Genomic DNA, 20926 nt, shown 5'->3' on the forward strand with positions numbered 1-20926 from the left:
CCGCAAAACACTCATACACATAAGTAAACCTAAAAAAAAAAAAAGTGGACGTTGGAACATGGAACAAAACTGGCATTGTTGATAATCTGTGTTTTATATGCAGTATTTTAATCCATACAATAATATTTCAGAGGGAAAAAGTCCTTAAGTGACGGTTGCTGGAAATTACTATTATATTAGAATAATTTAAGGAGTTACTTATACCAAAGTTTTAAGTGCTTTGCATAAAATAATCCAGCCCTAGTATCAACCATCTGACTCTGGGGTCAATTTCCAACACGACATAAACCAAACGTGGACTGTGGCATGCCTGTGAACCGGCATTGTGGAGGTGGAGGCAGATCCTTAGTTACATGGTCCAGCCTGCGATACTTGAAACTGTGGACGAATGACCGTGCAATTAGCAGGAGAATAGCGGTAAGCGATCCAGTCCCACAGCCAATGTTCTTAGCCTTTGGCTTTGAGACAGCTCAACATACTTCTTCCTCGGTGTTAGGGTTATGTTATCACACCAAGCCCTATCCGACGTTAACGATCATATCACATCAGGTTGGAATCTAGATCTTTCCTAAGACAAAACTCATATACTTTACACTACCTGCTTCTTGTGACCCGAGAAGAGTTATTTTATCACCCGTAAATGAATCCGAATTCTTTCACAGACAGCTTACCTCTCTGAGGTAGTGCTAAGAGGGGCTCTGGAGAACGCCACAGTTGTTAAACCTTTCGTCCCCTACCTATCCCAGAATCAACCATCTAGGGCAGAGAAGGCCAGCTCTCTGCAACAAGACTAGTTCACAAGCCAAAACCCAACGTTCATTCTGATGCCTTCCGACACAAGGGGCAGCCCGCAAAGGCTAGTAGTATGGTGTTTAGGTGTTTGGGTATTTAGGGTGGCACCAACAACCCCTTCTTTTGTTGGCTTTCCCGGTTCCTGAGTCAGACTACTCCAATTCGGGGGAGGCTGTGCCAAGTTTTCAGATGTTCCTGCGGTTTTTAAAGACTGAACTTCGGGCTGCCCTCATCCGAAGCCCCGTGCTCCCCCGCTGAAGTGTATGCTCTGCTGCCCTCACACCGCCCTCGTCCTTTGACTGAATGACCCCCGAACACCCACACTCGGTCCCCAGCCGTTGTCTCCCAGGGGTCTGGAAGCCTCAACGTCGTCCCCAACACCAAAGACGAGGAAATCCACCCAGAGGTGGCTCCTAGGCGGCATTTCGGTTCCCATAGCAACCCCACGGCGCACGCGCGTCGCGCTTCCGGCCGGGTGGCTCCGGCGCTCCCGTGACGTCACGGCGCCGCTTTCCGGTGGCTGAGTCGAGCTGAGGTTGTTGTGGGCCGGGGGCGCCATGGGGGCGACTGGCGACACCGAGCAGCCGCGGGGCCCCGGCGGGGTGGAGCGAGGTGGCCTGGAGCTGGGCGACGCGGGCGCAGCGGGCCAGCCGGTTCTCACGGTGAGGGCGCCCGGGCGAGGCCGGGGCTCGGGCCGGGCAGGGCCTCGGGCTCCCAGGCCCCGGGCCCGCGGGGGAAAGAACGCGGCGGCCGTGCGGCCCTGGGGATGTCGTTTTCCCAGTGCCGCGACGAGCTGGATTCAGATTGTAGCTAGGTGACGTGGGCCTGATGTGACACCCTCTGAGCGCCAGGTTTCTCTTCTGTGAAATGAACAGCAATAACCCGAGCTTGCTGGAGTTGTGGTGGGATGGGCTGATAAAGGCGGGTAGAACGCCCTGACTCGTCACCCGCCTCATAGTAGACCCTAGGTAAACACTGCTGCCCTTCCTCTTGCTCTTCCAGAAAAAGCGAGCTTTGGACATTGGTGACAGAGAACATTTTCCCAGTTCCTCCACCCTGACAGGGTCTTCCAGCCACTGAATTAATTCCCCTTCACCCCAAGGTGGGAGAAGTGAGAAGCAGGAGCGTCTAGGTTTAGCGTCATACTCACTTTCTCCTCATCCTCACTATGAGAGGCCTCGGTGACATTTGCCCACTTGGTCCCCAACAGAACCCTTGGAACATAATGATAAAACATCGGCAGGTGCAGCGAAGGGGCCGCCGATCTCAGATGACCACAAGGTAAGGCTCAACCTGGGTGAGACTGAGATCCGGTTATGGGGACTGCAGTGAGTGCTTTGAGAACCCCACTGTAAGAGTCTGAGATCAACAGCTCGTAAAGAGCATAGGAGTGGAGTGGAAAGAAACTCTGGGGCTGTAACTTCCTGTCACCTTGTCAGGTCCACATCCTAACCCTTCTGCCAAGCAGGGAAGGAAGTACCATGATTGAAGTCTGTAAGTCAGAGGATGTGAATTCAAGATTCAGACATCTGTTCTAATGCAGACTGAGATGTTTGTTAACACAAGCCTTTAGCTTTTCTTAGACTCTGTTTTCTCAGCTTTGACATGGGGCATCCAGCCAGGGGAAGGGAAAGAACTCTGGATGGGCCTTGGGAATTCTTCTTGTATTTTTGACCTGGGATAGTGATAATCCATTTGTTAATTACAGTACTTGGCAGAGGCAGGCAGACCTCTGTGAGTTTAAGGCCAGCCTGATCTATGCAGTGAGTTCCAAGACAGCCAGACTACATAGTGAGACTCTGTCTCAAAAAAAGGAAAAGAAAAAATGTGTGTATTATATTCCATAAAATACTTGGAAAATATTTCCTATTTCACAGAGTTATGATGAAATAAAATTTTAGAATCCCATGTTGCTAACTAGCTGCAGTCTGGGAAGGTCTGTTTGGAACACTCCCCTGACTCTGTCTCCCCAACAACGCAGTTTCACAGACCCAGCCATCTCTATGGATCTCCTCCGTGCTGTCCTGCAGCCTAGCATCAATGAGGAGATCCAGGGTGTCTTCAACAAGTACATGAAGGTGAGGACCTGGTGACTAAAGCCAGCTGCACTACTAAACAAGACTGTACAACCAGGTGCTACAGCGTGCCCGCCCGACCACTCAGGAGGCTGAGCAGCTGACAGCCAGCCTGGACAGCACAGTAAGACCCCCTGGACAAGAAAAAACAGAATGGAGGCTGGAAAATACAGCCTCAGTGGTTAGGAGTGCTTGCTGCTCCTGCACAGGATTCAATTGTAGTTCCTAGCACTCACATCAGGCCACTCCCAGCCTCCTGTAACTCAGGTGCAGGCTCCAGTGTCCTCTTCTGACCTCTGCAGATTATACCCAGAGTATAAATTCCACAGGTATGTACACATAAATATTGTTTTTTAATCTTAGGGAAAAAAAACAGGCATGGTGGCATATACCTTTAATCCCAGCACCCAGGAGAAAGAAGCAAGCAGATCTTTGGAGTTTGAGGCCAGCCTGGTCTGCAGAGTGAGACCCTCTCTGAAAAGAAAGGAAAGGGGAGGGAGGATAGAGGAGACTTGCAAGCAGGATAGTCCTGTCAACAGTCTCTCTTGATGTTCTTGCTACACAGAGATAACAGGTTTATACACCCCAATAACTTTCTCACTGCTTGGGGGTGATTTAAATACCTTTTTTTCCCAGATGGTTTCATTTTCATGTGTTCAGCACCCTTATTTAGTCCATGAAAAGTTAGACCTTTTTTAAATTCATTTTCACAAATACTATTAGCATCATTAAAATGACTTGGGATTATGTGTAGCTTAGTAAAGCACTTACTTAGCTTGTGAGTACAGAGCCCTCTGTTTGATCCTAAGCACCAGAAAAAACAGTAATTCATGATTAACACATTGCCAGCCATGACTGGGCCTGTGGCAGTGTATAAAACAGATAGTGCCCCTGCTTGCTTTAAACAGTGTGAGGGAAAGAGTGAAAAGAAGAGCTAGGTCACCACTGGGCTTTCTCGAGGACAGAGCTAGGGTGCCTGTTGTTATTAGAGACACTCACGCGTTTGATGGGGGTTGCTTTTGGTAATGCCAGTTCACAGTATTGATTTTCCAATCCATGACGGGGGGGGGGGTCACCCCATCCTGTAGTGTCTTCACCAATTTCCTTCAGTTTTTAAAGCTTTTCTTACAGGCATGTTTACTGGAAGGTTTATTTTGTGGCAGTTGTGAATGGAATGCTTTCTCTGAGTTCTTCCTCAACCTGTTTGCCTCCAGTGTAGAGGAAGACTGTAGCGTTTTGCATGTTGATTTTTTATTCTGCCTCTTTGTTGAAAGCGCTTGTCCATTGTCACGTTTTTCTGGTGTGTAGAATATCATTTGCAAGTGAGCTCCTGTGGCGCCTTCCTTCCTTTCTTGTTTATGTGCTTTGTTTCTCTTGTCTGATTGCTGTAGCTAAGGCTTTACTGCACAGAATAGGAGTGGAGAAAGTGGACTCCTGACACCCGTCTTGATCCTGATTTCAGTTTTGAGTTTTCTGTAGTTAGTATAATGCTGGCTGGAACCTGCCATCTGTAGCCTTTCTTATGTGGAGGTACATTCTCTCTCTTCCAGGACTTTTATCACAAAATGATGTTTTATTTTTTCAGAAGCCTTTTCCGCATCTGAGAAATGATGATTTGATTTCTGTCTGAAGTCCGTTGTTTAATGAATTCCATTATTGATTTGCAAACGTGAATCATCCCTGTGATTCATCGCTGAATCATTCATGTGATTCAGACACTTCAGAAGAGGGCATCAGATCCCATTACAGACGGTTGTGAGCCACCATGTGGTTGCTGGGAATTGAACTCAGGACCTCGGGAAGAGCAGCCAGTGCTCTTAGCCCCTGAGCCATCTCTCCAGCCCTACCATGTTTTCTTGAAATCAGTATGCAACTCTTTTTGGTTTTTCGAGACAGGGTTTCTCTGTGTAGCCCTGCCTGTCCTGGAACTCACTCTGTAGACCAGGCTGGCCTCGAACTCAGAAATGCGCCTGCCGCTGCCTCCCGAGTGCTGGGATTAAAGGTGTGTGCCACCACACCCGGCTAGTATGCAACTCTTATGTTGAGAATTATTCTTCTATGTTCTTCAACGAACTTGGCCTATAATTTTCTTTAGTCTATTTTGGTATCAGGATAATTCCGACTTCATAAAAAGAAATAACTGCAGATCATGTCAAGGCTTTGAGGCCACTTTGGGTTTTTGTTTTCTGGATTGTTTTGGGGATTTTGTTGGGCTTTGGTTTTTGTTTTGGGTTTGTTTTATTTTATGTTCATGAGTGTTCTGCCTGCATGTATAGATAAGTACTTTGTGTGTGCCTGGTGTGCACAGAGGTCAGAAAATGGTGTTGGATCCCCTAGAGCTGGAGTTTAATGGGTGGTTGTAAGCTATCATGTGGGTTCCTGGAACTGAACACTGGTTCTCTGGAAGAGCAGCCAGTGCTCTTAACCCCTGAGCTATCTCTCCAGCCCCAGCCATTTTTTTGTTTGGTTGGTTTTGTTTTTAAAGTAGCTCAAAGAGGCTTGAAATCTCTACTACATAGCCCAGGATAGCTAAACCCATGATTTTCCTGCTTCTATATGTAATGCTTTAAAGTAATCACTGATTTATTTTTTTCGGGAGGGGCTGGGAGACTGAGCAGTAAGCGCACACTGTGTCTCAGCATTCGGGGAAGGTGGCTTACATCTGGCTGTAAATCCAGCTCTGGAAGCTTCAGCGCCTCTGGCTTCTGCAAGCACATTTGAACACATAAACATAATTAAACATAGTTTTATAAGCCAAGCATGATAGTATGCACATAACCTCTAATCCCAGTCCTCGGAAGGCAGAGGCAGGCAGATAATCTGTGTAGATGAGCCAGGGCTACATAATGAGAATACATACATAGTGAGAAGTAAAGAAAGAAGTAGTTAATTTTTTATTAAAAACAGAATTCCTGAGTATCATGTAGAGCATAGACTGCAGGGGGACTAGCTAGGAACCAGCGGCGATAATCCCAGCAGGGGGTGACAGTGCTTGAGCCTCAGTAGTGAGGCGGCAGCGGCCATGACTGTGATGTGGGCTGAGAGAAAAGGACACGTGTACCTCCTAACTCATTTGTCCTGGGCAGCTATAAAAACAGAGCTGCTACTGGCATACTGTGAGGAGGGAGGAACAAACGGAGTCAGAGCTGAGTTTCAGGTCATCCATGTAGAAACCTACCTGCTGTCTTCCATGTGCGGTGGTCTGCTGCAGAGTCCATGCCCCATTCTGGTTGACACCTTCATTGTTTCTCATCCAGGCTCCTACTGTTGTCCAGCTCTGCCTGTTCTTTCATTCTTTAAATCTACCCTCCATACAATTGTCAGAGAAACCTCTGAAATAAAAATAAATCCAGTGGTGTCACTCCTGTGATGCCTGGCCTCACCTGAGCACCTGAGCAGTGTGCACAGATCTTAGCTGTCAATCCCCTTAAAGGTTTTGTTTTTGTTTTTTTAATTGTATGTCTGTGAGTACACTATAGCTGTCTTCATCCACACCAGTAGAGGGCATTGGATCTCATTACAGATGGTTGTGAGCCACCATGTGGTTGCTGGGAATTGAACTCAGGACCTCTGGAAGAGGTCTTAACCACTGAGCCATCTCTTCCAGTCTATCTCTTTAACCTTCTTAAAATACTGAGTTTCAGTTAAGTCTGATCTTGCTCAAGGCACTGTGAGTCTTTATCTCTATTAAATGTGTTGTGCTTTTAAAAAAGACATTCCAGGACCAGGAGATGGCTAAGCGAGCGAAGGCCCTTCCCACCAAGAGTGACAGCTCAGTTTCCCAAGTTACCCTCTGACCTCCGCTGTATGCCATGGAGTGTGTCCACAAAACAATGCATAAGTGTTAAACAATAAAAATAAAACAATTCAAGGCTGATTAAGAGCACTTGTTGCTCTTACTGAGGACCCAGAGTTCAGTTCCTCGCACCCACATGGTAGCCCACAACCATCCGCAACTAACTCCAGTTTGAGACCAACAACCTCTTCTGGTTCCTCAGGAAGCAGGCATACATGTGGTACACAGACATATATGCAGATACAACACACAAACAATAAATCTAAAAAATGTTTTTAAACTTTTTCAAAGAATTATAATATAGAATATTTAATGTTATGATACTTAATAACAGGCCTGGCATTTAAGCACATGCTTGTAACCCCAGTACTCAGAGGTGAAAGCAGGAAAATAATGAATTCAAAGCCAACCTGAGCTACCCAAGACTCTATCTCAAAGAATTAAAGGCAGAGCCAGGCGGTGGTGGCGCACGCCTTTGATCCCAGCACTTGGGAGGCAGAGGCAGGCGAATTTCTGAGTTCGAGGCCAGCCTGGTCTACAAAGTGAGTTCCAGGACAGCCAGGGCTACACAGAGAAACCCTGTCTCGAAAAAAAAAAAAAGAGAGAGAGAATTAAAGGCAGGAGCCATTGAGGTAGCTCAGGGGCTTAAGGTACTTGCTGCCAAGCCTAATGACCTGAATATAATCCCCAGGACACACATGGTGGAAGGAAAAACCCAACCCCACAGACAGTGCTCTGACCTCTACCATGTGCCATGCATGGCATGTGCACCCACATGCACACATACACACACTATATGTATGTATAAATATAATGCTATTGTTTAAGATTAGCAGTGTGGATAAGCCTGCCTAGTATACACTGACCCTGGGTTCGCACCTTAACATTGCAAATAATAATGATAGTTATACGTAATACCATTGAGTTGCTGGGTTGATGGGCAGAAGAATGAGTAGATAGTAAAAAAAACATGGTAGGACTTTGGACTGTCTGTGTGGAGGTTGTTAGGTTTTTACTCAAATATTTTACTTTCCGGTTTCAGTTTTTGATAAGGTGTGGCACATACCTGTAATACTTAGAAGGTAGAGACCAGAAGATCAGGAGTCCAGACTCATCCTCCACTTGTTAGAGGCCAGCCTGGGGTCTGTGAGGCCTCCTTCTAGAAACACAACAGGGCCAGTGAGGCAGCTGAGTGGGTAAGGTACTTCAGTGAAGCCTGACACCCTAGAGGTAGATCCAGAACCCACGTAATGGAAGGCAAGTCCTGACTCCACAGAATGCCCTCTGACCTCTGTACACACTGTGGCACCAATGTGCATGCGTGTGCACACATACACAGTAGTAGTAACAGCTGATGCCAACAGTGGCTGTGCAGCCTTCCAGCTGTGTCACTTGCACAAACCTCATCACCTTGACTGACTTTACTTGGTATATGTCGGTCATGTTTCTAGCTCATTCTGATTCTCCATAATAGTTACAGAATAGTGTCTTTCATCAACATGCCATAATTTAATTAGCTAGTGCCTAGGACATTTGTTGAGGTCATTTATAGTTTTTCGAATGTTACAAGAAATACTTGGGGGGGGGGCTGCTAATGAGATGGCTCAGCAGATAAAGGCACGTGTCATTAAGCCTGAAGACCTGAGTTCAAATCCCAAGACTCGCATGGAAGGAAAGCACCCAGCTCCTGCAAGCTGTCCATCTCCATGGTAAATAAACAATTCACGTAGCTTTTTAATTAAAAAGAATTATACTTCGATGGCACTGTAAGTGTACATCTTTATTCACGTGAGGATTTCTGAGGAGTCAGTTCCTTGAGATAGAATTAAAGGATGTGAGGGAAAGAACGTTGTTCTCCAGAAAGGTGGTGCTATGTGCAATCCTTTCATGTGCTCTTCCTAGTTTTAGTTTGTTGTTTTGTTTTGAAACAGGGTCTTTCTACATAGTCCTGGCTGTCCTGGAACTCTGCCTGCCTCTGCCAAGTGCTGGGGCTTAAGGCGTACAACACCATGCCTGCACTCTCCCTGATTATTAACAACAGAGGCACTGGACTTGCTCATTTAAAAGTGGCAATGCAAGTTGGGCAGTGGTGGCGCACGCCTTTGATTCCAGCACTCAGGAGGCAGAGGCAGGCGGATTTCTGAGTTCGAAGCCAGCCTGGTCTACAAAGTGAGTGCCAGGACAGCCAGGGCTACACAGAGAAACCCTGTCTCGAAAAACAAAACGAAAAAAAAAGTGGCACTGCATCAGCTGCCTCTCACAACAGGAATACTGATTATAGTTTCCAGAGCTTTCCTATATCCAAGAGAGAACTGATACTTTCTTTTAGAGATAGTCTGGACACTTATAACCCACTGAAGCATTTCCTTGGTCCATCTTGGACACGTAAATAAATGTGTTCTCAGGCCCTGGGATGTTTGGGCCATGATGCACTTCCTTGACATTTTCAGAATCAAGCTCTCCCTTTTACCCCTATGCCCTACTCAGCCTCTGTCTATTGGTGTTGCTGGGGTCCTGGATCACCTTCCCTGTCCCGAAGATAAGGGATTGACTAATGAGAATCCATTTGCCATTGTCGAGATGGTTTCTGCTTATGTTGGCCCGTTTGCTTCAGACGTAGCAGTTTTTCTTTACTGTAATTATGACATTGAGAGCTGTGCATAAGCAAAGCCAACAGTCATCCATAGTGTTGCCGCATTACATACATGTTCCCTTTGGTTAATGCAGACCTGAAAGACTTGTGACTGTGTGTTGATGTTCTCCCCTAGTTCTTCCAGAAGGCAGCGCTGAATGTGCGAGACAATGTTGGGGAAGAAGTGGACGCAGAACAGTTGATTCAGGAGGCCTGCCGCAGCTGCCTGGAGCAGGTGAGGGCCAAGTCGGCTAAGAACGTGCTCTTTCATTAGTGGTACTTGGGGGACATCAGGAAACCACTTACATCCGGGTTGAGCTCAGGGCAGCTGCTGACAAAGCAGGAAGAGAAGTAGCATAAATATGCGCCAGGAACCACACAGGTCACGTACACTCACCCCTGTTTGACCAATGAAGAAACTGCTTAGCAAACTGACAGAAACAGAAGGAAATGGTAGTTAGCTGGAAGCTGCGGAAGCCTGCAGTTAGAAGGTGGATTCAGTCTGGGGTCTGGTACACAGAATAGTGACAGTACTTCTAAATTGTACACACATGTACACAAACACAGTGCTAACACCGTATTGTGATGATATAAACCAACACATTGTACCCCCTCTTGTATGTAATATCTGTTTGTCAGTTTTGCCACACTAAAGCTAGAACAAACAAAGGCCAATTAGATGTTTGCTGCCAAGCCAAATGGCCTGAGTTTAATTGCCCAGAACCCACTCCCACAAGCTGTCCTCTGACCTTCATATGAGTGTCCACACACACATGCAGTCAATAAATAAATACAATTCTGTCTCTTTTTAAAAAGGCAAACTAGGAGAACAAATTGTAGATTAAGATGTGCCTCACCTCTACAAGTGGCTAGTGAATCCCCTTCATGTTGTCCTAGGCTCTTTGGGGATCATGGGGCCTGGCACCCTTTTTGTCCTCCTACATCTCAGGTGTGGTCAGGAGAGTTGACATCAGTTCTATAAATGACTATCTCAGACATAGAGAACCTGTGTGCCTGTGTCAGCTGTGCTATTAATAGAGACTGTCAGCATCCAGCACGCTCTTTGCTTGAGTGTGAATTTGTTAACTATGCCTTGCTTGACTGTGAAGAGCCTCAGGAAGGAGCAAAGGCACTGCCTGAACTCCAGCTCTGGGAGGACACAGCTCCACCCTGCAGAACACTGGAAACCGTCCTGCTTCTTGGAGACTATGGCATTTTAGCTGACAAATTCCTAAGAGGCCAGATTCTTTACTCCAGGAAGGAGCATCATAGATGAACAATTCTAACAGTTGCTAGCAACAGACATTTGCTAATAGTGTTCTCATAATGTTGAACTGAAGCAGGGTAAATTAAAAAGGTCTTCATTCACCTGCATCTCAAATCCCTCTCCTCTGGGTGTTTGTGCAAATGGTCCATGGCAAGTGTAAAAGTCAGAAGACAATGCCTGAAGTTCTTCCTTCCACCAAGGGGTTCCTCAGGTCATCAGGCCGCAAATGCATTTACCTCCTGAGCTAGCTCACTGGTCCCTATCTCTTTACTTATTATTACTTAAGTGTTATTTAAATAACACTTGTTATTTATTGGGGGCCTACTATGTGCTTCTTAGTCTCAGGCCTCAGCAATATGCACTATGAGCACAGTCCCCTCTCTCGACAGTACTCGACAAATAGTTGTCCAGTACGAGAGCTTGCTAGAAGATGAAGAAGGGGAAGAAGCAGCGCCGTGTGTCTTAGGAATGGGTGAGGAGAGTGTTCCTAGTCCCACAGGGTAAAGGCTTAGTACATGCATGGCTGCTATAGGCAGCGCTAACAGGCCCAGTGGATGGTGTGGGTGAGGCCTAACATCATTTGCATTTTAGCAAGATTCTTCTCAACTGGAGTAGAGCTCAGCAGCAAGGCAGCCTGAGCTCCATCCCCAACAATACAAAAGATAAAAGAGACATTGCTCTGGCTGCTTCAGGAACATTAGATTGGAAAAGAATTTAGGAGACTCTTGAGGAGTTCAGATAAGATGTAAAGATAAAGAAGGGTCAGGAGAGATGGCTCAGTGGGCAAAGTGCTTATCAGAAAAGCCTGACAACCTGAGGTTTAACCCCCAAACCCACCTAAAGGGGAGAGAACCAACCCCATAAAGTCGGCCTCTGACTCCCTGGTGTGTGTGGAAGCATGTGTGCCACAACCCACAAACACGCTCGTTATAATAATTCTCTTAGGAAGGTAAGTAGGCATCGCCTGCGCTCATTGCCCCTGCCTCCCTTCTCCTGATCCCCGTGCATGCTATGCTGTGCAGCTGAACTGCTGAGAAGCCTGGGTGCAGAACTTGGCATCAGAGCAGAGTGAGCTAAAGCCCAGAGCAAGTTCCTGTAGGTTCTAAGCTTCAGTGTTCTCATCTCTGAAGATGGGAATAGAGCCACTCCCTACCACCAGTGCTTTGCTGGGGGCCTTGGATGGAAGAGTGTATTTAAACTTAGCCCAGAATGGGCAACACAGACATACAAGACGTTAACTACATTGCAGTTACATTCATAAATACCAGGAAGGATTCTTCCTCACAAAACCTACACTTGAATACCAGGTGTGGTAGCATATACATGTAGTCCCAGGGCTCGTGAAACAGAGACGAGAGGCCAGCCTGGTGAGGACATCGTGACCTCTAGACCAGCCTGTGTACACGATAAGATCCTGTCCTTTTGTTTTCTTTTGTTTTGTTTTTTAAAGATTTTATTTACATGTGTACACTGTAGCTGTCTTCAGACACAACAGAAGAGGGCATCAGATCCCATTATAGATGGTTATGAGCCACCATGTGGTTGCTGAGAATCAAACTCAGGACCTCTGGAAGAGTAGTCAGTGCTCTTAACCTCTGAGCCATCTCTCCAGCCTGAGGCATAGCAGTTTTAAGTTAGATGCCAGCATGACTACCTAGCAAGTCCTAGCTGAGCTTGGCTTCATGGAAAGACCCTTTCTCAAAACACAGGCTGGCAAGATGGCTCAGTAATTAAAGGTGCTTGCCTGACAACACATGGGAAAGACAGCTGACAGGTCTGACTTCCACCCACACTCCACACACACCTTTTTTTCCCTAGAGTCCCATGAACATGCAGCAGTCCTTGTGGGTCAGCAGGGATTAATGTGAGCTGGCTATTGGGCTTCGAACCAGGTTCAGAGCCTCATACACACCAAGCACAGTCCAGCCTTTGGTGCCTCACTAGCTCCTTCTCTTTCTTTCATAGCTACTTTTTATAAATGGATATATGTACTGATATTTTTCTGGCTTGTTCATCTCTAAACATAAATGTGAGTGTCTTCCAGAAAAGCCAACCCATTCTGAAGTTGTGTTTACAAACTGCTGCCCTTCCCCACCCAGCTACTGACTGGCAGCGCTGGTCTCTCCCTTTCAGGCAAAGCTGCTCTTTTCTGATGGAGAGAAAGTGATACCCAGATTGGCCCATGAGCTTCCAGGGATCAAGGTGAGAATCAATGCCTCGGGCCCATAGGAGGGGAGTCAAGTGGGAGGTAGGTAAAATATATGGACCCAGGAAATGACACAGCAGCATCCTAGAACCAGACAAAAGGCATCACTCAAGACTTGTGAGACTTGGGTTGGGTGGTGGCCAGAGGCTTGGGTCCAGGGTCCCTGTTTCCTGTAGCCTCTAAAACTGCAGCTCCCAGGCGCTGGCCTTGCTTGCACTAACTCCCTCCCTGTTCCTGCAGCGGGGCCGGCAAGCAGAAGAGGAGTCCCACCGAGGAAGCCCCATTCCCAAAAAGGTAAGCAAGTAAGGCCTTCTTGGACACCAGCTGGGAAAGGTCCTCCTGTTCCAAAGGAAGACCTGGGCTTGCATTGCCTTTGGGCTTTTCCAGGCATGGGGTGGCAAGGAGAGAAACAGTTGCTCTCAGGGCACTCCCAAGATCATTTGTTCTCTCTGGACAACCGTCTCCACTAACTGACCCGGCCCCAACAGACTAGACCAGGGATGTTACCACAGGCCAGGGTTCTGACAGTTCTTCTCTGTGCAGAGGAAAGGTCGGCCTCCAGGACACGTCCTGTCGAATGACCGTGCAGCTGCTGGCATGGTGTGAGTAGGGGTTACCAGTGCTGTAAGAGCTAAAGGGAAGTGGGGGCGTGGGGGGGCGTGAGTGGGAAGGAAGAGGCAGGTGGACTCGGGTCCACTGGTATAAGCTACTGTGGGAGAGGATCCCTGATGTAGGGTAGTGAAGGGGCCATGAGATGCATTTGTTTCATCCTGCCTTTACAAAACCCAGCAGAGTTCCAGCTTGATTAACCAGCAGCCCTGATTCATGTTTGAGTGTTCAGAGCTGGCCTAAGTACAAGCCTACAACTACTCTCTAAAGAACACAACAGTTAGCAGATTTCAAAAGACAGAGTCAGAATTACCTGCCCTATTAGGGTACAGCAGCAGGCACCTGAGATCTCTGTACTTAGGAGGCGAGGTCAGGATGATTAGGAGTTATTGGTTATCCTCAACTACGTCGTGACGAGTGACTCGAAGGCCAGTCTGGACTATATGAGACACTGTCACAAAACAAAACAAAAAACTGATCTTACAATCATTAAAAGCACTATTAGAGACTAGAGGGTGGTTTTTTTCAAGGAACTCTTTTAAGTTATATTTATAGAACAGCTTTAGATACATCACAAACGGAGTAGAGGATACAGAGATACAGCCCTACCCCATCCCGCCCCATATATGTGCACTTATTAGCAACACCTGACACTAGAATGACACATTTGTTACAGTTGATGACTGCGCCTCAGCTTAAGGCCATCACTGAACCTGTGGGCTGCTGTGGGCTTCATTCCTGGCGTTGTGAGTCTGATCTGTATCAAGTTACAGCATCCTTCCTGAAGCCTTTTTGTCCTGTCTTGGAGACAGGGTCTTACTCTAAACTATTTTTGACCTGAAACTCACTGACTAGACCAGGCATTTTCATCCCTCATGAACACAAGGTGGGCAGGGCAGCTGCTGGCCTTATCTCCTTCTGGCAGATGAGAAAGCTGCAACTGGACATTCCTGGACTTGCCCATTGCTAGGTTCTAAGGGAGTTTCTGCTCCAGGCCTTTTTTTTTTCTTTGTATTTTGTTTTTAAATTAGAGTTGTATTTTTATGTACATTGGTGGTTTGCCTGAATGTATGTCTGTGTGTTGGATCCCCTGACACTAGAGTTGCAGATAGTTGTAAACTGTGTCTCTAGTGTCTCCAGTAAATCTCCAAGCTCAGTCCCTCCCCCCGATCACTTGGAGAACTCACCTTTCTTTTTTCCTTCTGAGCAGATGGAAACCAAAATCCTGTGAACCAATTCGCCGAGAAGGCCCCAAGGTATGCTTGCGTGAACATTGACAGTGGCCGAGACTCTGGGCCCCAGTGAGGCAAAGAATTTGAAAATGATACATGATATGTTCACACCATTCCAAAGCCATCTTCCCTGTCTCTGCCTCTGCCTCTGCCTCCTTGGCCTCCAGACAGTATTCCAAGGAAGAACTGGAATTAGAAGCAAAATAAAGAGCTGGACTTGGGATAGCATGGCAGCAGATACTGCCTGGCGTGAGGAAGGCCCTAGGTGCAATCCCTAACGTGGAAAAACTGTTGTGTTGTGTTCAGTCTTTCCTCCTGGTACACATGTGCTGTACTGAGGACATGTCCCTCTCCATCCTCTGCTGTGTTCCCTTTCCTGTCTGGCTCTCCATCAATTCCCTTTGTTCCCCTAAGCTTCCTGTCTACATTCATGGCATATATCCATATGTGATTTTATATGCATATATGAAATCTAGAAGCTGCACTTGAGAAAACATATAGTATTGTCCTTCTGAGACTTAGGTGTTTAATTTAATGTGACCCCTGCAGCTGCAACGTTTTCCTGCAGGTGGAATGACTTCCTTCTTTACTGGAATTAGAGGGAAGCTAAAAGGCTGGGCTGGAGGCACAGCCCCATAGTAGAACACTTGTCTGGCAGGGATGAGGCCCTGGGTTTGACTTAGTTTTTAATAGATAATTTTAAAACTCAGCACAGTGCTGACACCTGTATTCCCAACACTTCCGAGGCAGAGGCAGGAAAGCCACTGCAAGTTCAAGTCTCTAAAAGCGAGAGTTAAGTTTTTAACTGGTAGCTGCCAACACTTACTACTTTGTATGTGAAGACACTGCCCAAAATGTTGTGGTCTGCTGGCTCCCTTATTCTTTGTGATGCTGTTACAAAATAACAGATTGTGATTCTGTTTGGGACTTGAGCTTCCTTTCCAGCCATCTCCCTGTAGAGCAGGTGTGATCTTCTTTTCTGGCATTATCTCACACTCCCAGTACATTTGAAGCTTGCCTGGCATACAGCTGGCTGGTGATAAGGCTCAGTGTGAGGCCCAAAATCTGTTGATGCCTTTAGCCAACTCTGCCACCTCCAAGATATTTTTGCAATCCCTTTTATGATCATTATTCTTTATTGAAATGTGGATGCCCAGCGAAGTACATAAAGTTATTCCCTCTCCTTATTAGAACTTTATTAAAAATAAGCTAGCTACTGTCTTTGTTACAGTTTCTATTGCTGTGGTAAAATGCTATGGCCAAAAGCAACTTGAGGAAAGGGTTAATTTCATCTTATATTTGCACATCACAGTCTATCAGCAAAGGGAAGTCGGAATAGGAACTCAGGGCAGGAAGTGGACTCGGAGGCCATAGAAGGGTGCTGCTTGCTGACTTGCTCCTTGTGCCCACTTAGCCTGCTTCCTCCCCCTCCTCCCCCCTTTGAACTCAGATATCTGCCTGCTTTTGCCTTCCAAGTGCTGTGATTAAAGCCATGAGCCTACCTTTCTTGTAGAACCAAGGACCGCCTGCCCAGAGGCAATGGCACACACAATGGGCAGGGACCTCTCCATAAATCGCTAATTACAGAAATGCTCTACAGACTTGTCTGCAGGTGGAGAGGGACATTTTCTCAGTTAAGAAGAGTCCCTCTTCCCAAATGCCGACATTGAGCACAGCCACCTCACCCAGCTCTCTTTACTTTCCCTAGTTGTCATGAGGTTTCTTCTAAAATCTTCAAGAAATTTCTAGAGCTCTAAAACATAGAGCTGGTGACACACATTCTCTCCTGAATCTTTCTGTTCTCTCCAAGCCCCCTTCTCAGTCCTGAGAGGTCTTCCCAGCATGACCCATGTGGTAGGCATCCCTCACCTATTTCCCAGGCCCACTTCACTGGAAGCTCCTCTGACTACTACATTCATTTACTGTGTGGGGTGCACAAGATCATGTGAAGGTCAGAGGTCATCCCAGGAATTGGTTCCTTCCTTCCATTGTGTGGGTCTTGGGGATCAGATGCACGTCATCAGGCTTGGGGCACGTGCACCTGCCCCCACTCACTGGCTCTCTGGGGTTTATTACTATAAATCTCCTGTGTGTGTGTGGATGCTTATGAAGATCAGAAGAGCATTATATTCCCTTGAAGCTGGAAGTATAGGTGGTTGTGAGCTGCCTGGTATGAGTGCTAGAATTGAAACTCATCCTCTGTAAGACCTCTGGTGCCTCGTGACCACCGTGGGCACAGGGATCTTACTCATCCACAGGACTTCAGGACCAGGTCTTCCGAAGGCTTCCCAGGTTTCTTTGTCCTTCTCACACCTTCAGCTTTCAACCTTGAAACACCTTCTTGCTTGCTGCCTGAAGTTGCCCAGGCGGGTCAAACACAGCTTATCTAGGATGTGAGGGCCATCTGGCTACAACAGATGCCACCCCAGTGGTGCCTGGAGTTGACTACAGTGATCTGTCAGGCTAGGCACGTGGCCTATCCCACCCTCATCACTCCAAGTGCACCCTTCCTAAAACTGCATCTCATCCCAAGAGAACGACCTTCTTGGCAGAGCACGGCCATTTCTGGTCAGGTGTACAGGTGCTGTGCCCCCCAGCCAAAACCTCCAAACAAGCTCTCAGACACAGCAGATCCAAACTATAATGAGGATCTTCCTTCAAAAACCATTTGTTTTCATGGTTTTGTTATTCTGAGATAGGCTTTCACTCTAGCCCAGGCTAGCCTTGAACTCAGGATCTTTCTCAGCCTCACAGGTCTGGGCCTCACAGGTGTGTACCACTGTGACCAAAAGTGAGCTCCACTTTATGTGCTGATGATTATACCAGGGACAGAACACAGTGCCTTGCATGTGCCAAGGACTGAACATAGGGCTTTGTATGTGCCAGGGACTGAACATGGGGTCTCCTATGTGCCAGGGACTGAACATGGGGCCTCATATGTGCCAGGGACTAAACACAGGGCCTTGTATGTGTCGGGAACTGAACACAGGGCCTTGCATATGCCAGGCAAACCACGCTCTGCTCAGTTGCACCCTCAGCCCACTTTTCAGATCCTGTTTATTTCTTACCTTAGCCACCTTTGCCTGTTGCCTTCCTTGACCTCTCTGCATCCAGTCAAGCCCTTACCCTGTGAATGTACTACAGCTCCTGTCCCCTCTTTCTCCTCACTGTTGCCACAGCCTAGGCCTGTCATTGCTTGACATTCTCATTTGTCATAGCAGCCTGTGAGCTGCTCTCCTGTCTGCCATCCACATTGCTAAAGGAGTAAACTGTCCTTAGCGCACATCCGGATTATTCCAGTAGCTACATTAGTGGTACCTTGTGATCTGTGGGTCAAACAATACAAACCTGTCAGTGTGGCTAGGAGCTCTAGTTGTCTGTGCTTTCTCAGCTGCCTCGCACTCATGTCATTCCTAGGGCAACACAGAAATTGGTTTGTTCAGTGTCCCAAACCAATGCATCAGCTTTACATACTGCCCTCTGTAGGATGCCCTTTCCCTCCCCTACCTTTTGATTTGCACTCACTCTTCCAGAGGTAACTTCAAGGGTTAGCTCTTCAAGGGAGACTTTGTGCCTGTTCCATCCGTCCTTTAGACACCTCTCATGCCCTGCACCCAGCCATGTCATGGCCCCATCGATGGTCTATCAGATAGTGGCCTTTCAGTCAGTATGTATATCTGGAACTCCTGGGCAACAGTCCATGTCTTAACTCATCTTTATCCTCTGCCTAGCAGAGAGCCTAACATTGTAAGTACTCTGTTTCCTGCATAAACTGTCGAATAACGGATAAGGAGAGAGGAGGGAAGGACAGGGAGGAGTGTCACGACCCTGCCCAGCACATTCAACCCCTTTACCGGCCTGTTTCTTTCAGTGGGACCCAGCTCGGCTGAATGAATCCACCACCTTTGTTTTGGGGTCTCGAGCCAACAAGTAAGTCTGAGACCCTTGGTACTGATGGGGAGGGGTTGGCTCATGGCTCACTGATGGGGTCTGAGCCTACTGCCGCGCTTCCTTCACTTTTTAGGGCCTTGGGGATGGGAGGCACCAGAGGAAGGATCTACATCAAGCACCCACACCTCTTTAAGGTAGGTGAACTGAATGCTGGAGGGGAGAGAGCCATCCATGCCCCTGTGTGGTTGTAGATGGCCTTGGAAACTGTGAGGCAGAGAAGCTGGGACATGCACTGACCTGGTAGTCAAAACACCTGGGATCTACTTCCCTTTAGCTATCACCTGCACCTTTACCCAGCTATACCCAGCCCAGTTTAGAGCTCCACTTGCCAGCTTCATGGGGTTGTTCCTGGAATGGTAGTGTAGCCAGGTGCAACCTGTAGTCAGTCCCCCTGCACTCTGCCTCTCAAGCTAAGACTGGAACACAAGCACCATCTACCCTGCCCAGTGTCTTTTCTGCTTTTAGTCTTGTGGAGTTTTGTTTGTTTTTGGAGACAAGGTTTCTCTGTGTAGTCCTGGCTGTCCTAGAACTGGCTCTGTAGACCAGGCTGGCCTCAAATTCAGAGATCTCCTGCCTCTACCTTCTGAGTACTGGGATCAAAGGCATGTGCCAGCACCACCAAATGACTGGTGCTTTTACAGAAAAACCTATTGTCAATGATATTTTAATGGCTTATCTGTCCTACACAAGTAGCTCTCCCTCATCTTACTTTTAGCAATGGAATTGAGAGGATTGGCTTTCACACAGGGTCTCATGTTGCCCAGGCTGAGCTCTCAGTCACTCCAGGCCCTCCTGCCTCCACTCACCCAGTTCTAGGATCACAGGCATGCAGCGCCACGCCTGCTGACAGCACTCTCCACTCTATAATGAGGAAATTGTCACCCAGACTGTGTATCTACAAAGTGGTGGAAGCTTAGCCTTATTTGTCTTGATGTTGAACTCTAGAACCAGAGCGTTGAGATGGGGCTATTTCTTGACTCTGTTTTAGAAAATACAGTCCTGCCAGTAATGGCACATGCTCGTAATCTCAGTCCTCAGAAGCAGAGACACGGATCCAGAGTAATCCTAGCCAGGGCTACAGAGTGATACCCTATCAGAAACCAAAAATCAGGAAACTACTGAGCCCATGATAATAATAGGTGTTAGAAGGCACCTGAGGTCAATTTTAAATAGTCTCTAAAGTAACTCTCACTTGTTTCCAGGGATGCTCTATTTAAGAAAGGGGAACTGGGAAGAGTGGACATGTACGTGAACTCTGGCAACTAGGTTGCAACCGCAGGCTCCCTGGCATGGCTCAGCCTGCACTCTAGAGATTCATGAGCCCTTGTTAGACAGACCTGTCTAGGACAAGGTCCACTGGGAAGAGCTGCTCAGGGGGCCGAGAGAAGAACCCTTCCCACTAAGCTAACATGTTCTCCCACTAACTTTATCCCTCACAGTACGCAGCAGACCCTCAGGACAAGCACTGGCTGGCTGAGCAGCATCACATGCGGGCAACAGGCGGAAAGATGGTGAGCTCGGCTTGATGTACCGCTGCCAAAGTCGTGCCTAGTCAGGGACCATGAGTCCAGCTCTTGGCCACAGCTTGTAGACTACCTAAACATCAGACTGTGCGAAGGGAGGCCTGAGACCTGCTCCTTCATGCTAAAGAGCAGACTACGATTCCTAGGGCTCCCTCTCCCCCCCTCATTTCCCACCCACTCCTGCAAGTCTGGAATCGTTACTAGATGACCAGAGAAAAGGCTGTTTGTTTGTTTTCCTGTATAACAGCCCTGGCTGTCCTGGAACTCACTGCCTGCCCAGCAATGCTTCTTTCCAAATAGGATTTTTGTTCATTGACCACAGCATTTTCCAGACAGCATAGTAGGGATACAAGAAATCACAGATACAGCTATAGAATGCCTTCTCAACACAGTAGGGGCACAAGTTAAAGATGTTAACAGTCAGGCATAGTGGCAGACACTGTTAATCCCAGTACTGTGGAAGGAGAGGTAGGTGGATCTCTGTGAGTACAAGGCAGCCTGGTCTACAGAGTGAGTTCCAGGACAGCCAGGGCTGCACAACAGAAAGACCCTGTCTCAAAAAATAACAAAGGAGAAAGAAACCTAGCAGCACTTCCACATTCATGTCTGCTCCAAGCCAGCTCAGCGCAGTCAGGGTAGCTGTGTGTCCCGAGATGACCGTGACAGCTTTCTCCACAGGCAGTGCTCTCTACGTGAGCATTCTGTTGGAACTGTTCATAAGACTCTCAGGGCCACCGGGCGTGGTGGCGTGTGCCTTTAATCCCAGCACTCGGGAGGCAGAGGCAGGCAGATTTCTGAGTTCGAGGCCAGCCTGGTCTACAGAGTGAGTTCCAGGACAGCCAA

At 47.5% G+C, this 20926-nt stretch overlaps 1 protein-coding gene across 1 annotated transcript in view; it reads left to right on the plus strand.

The window, feature by feature from the left end:
- The first annotated feature begins 1288 nt into the window (after window positions 1–1288).
- Window positions 1289–20926, plus strand: part of Dnttip1 (deoxynucleotidyltransferase terminal interacting protein 1) — a 21151-nt gene continuing 1513 nt past the window's right edge. Inside the window, exons 1-11 of the mRNA XM_021150151.2 lie at window positions 1289–1454; window positions 2003–2073; window positions 2774–2870; window positions 9432–9530; window positions 12696–12764; window positions 13009–13062; window positions 13312–13370; window positions 14588–14633; window positions 18481–18539; window positions 18634–18694; window positions 20000–20071. Coding sequence (XP_021005810.1) covers window positions 1350–1454; window positions 2003–2073; window positions 2774–2870; window positions 9432–9530; window positions 12696–12764; window positions 13009–13062; window positions 13312–13370; window positions 14588–14633; window positions 18481–18539; window positions 18634–18694; window positions 20000–20071 — 792 coding nt within the window. The 5' untranslated portion in view covers window positions 1289–1349. The remainder of the gene's footprint in view (window positions 1455–2002; window positions 2074–2773; window positions 2871–9431; window positions 9531–12695; window positions 12765–13008; window positions 13063–13311; window positions 13371–14587; window positions 14634–18480; window positions 18540–18633; window positions 18695–19999; window positions 20072–20926) is intronic.

Source organism: Mus caroli, chromosome 2, assembly GCF_900094665.2.
Source record: "Mus caroli chromosome 2, CAROLI_EIJ_v1.1, whole genome shotgun sequence".
NCBI classification, from domain to species: domain Eukaryota; kingdom Metazoa; phylum Chordata; class Mammalia; order Rodentia; family Muridae; genus Mus; species Mus caroli.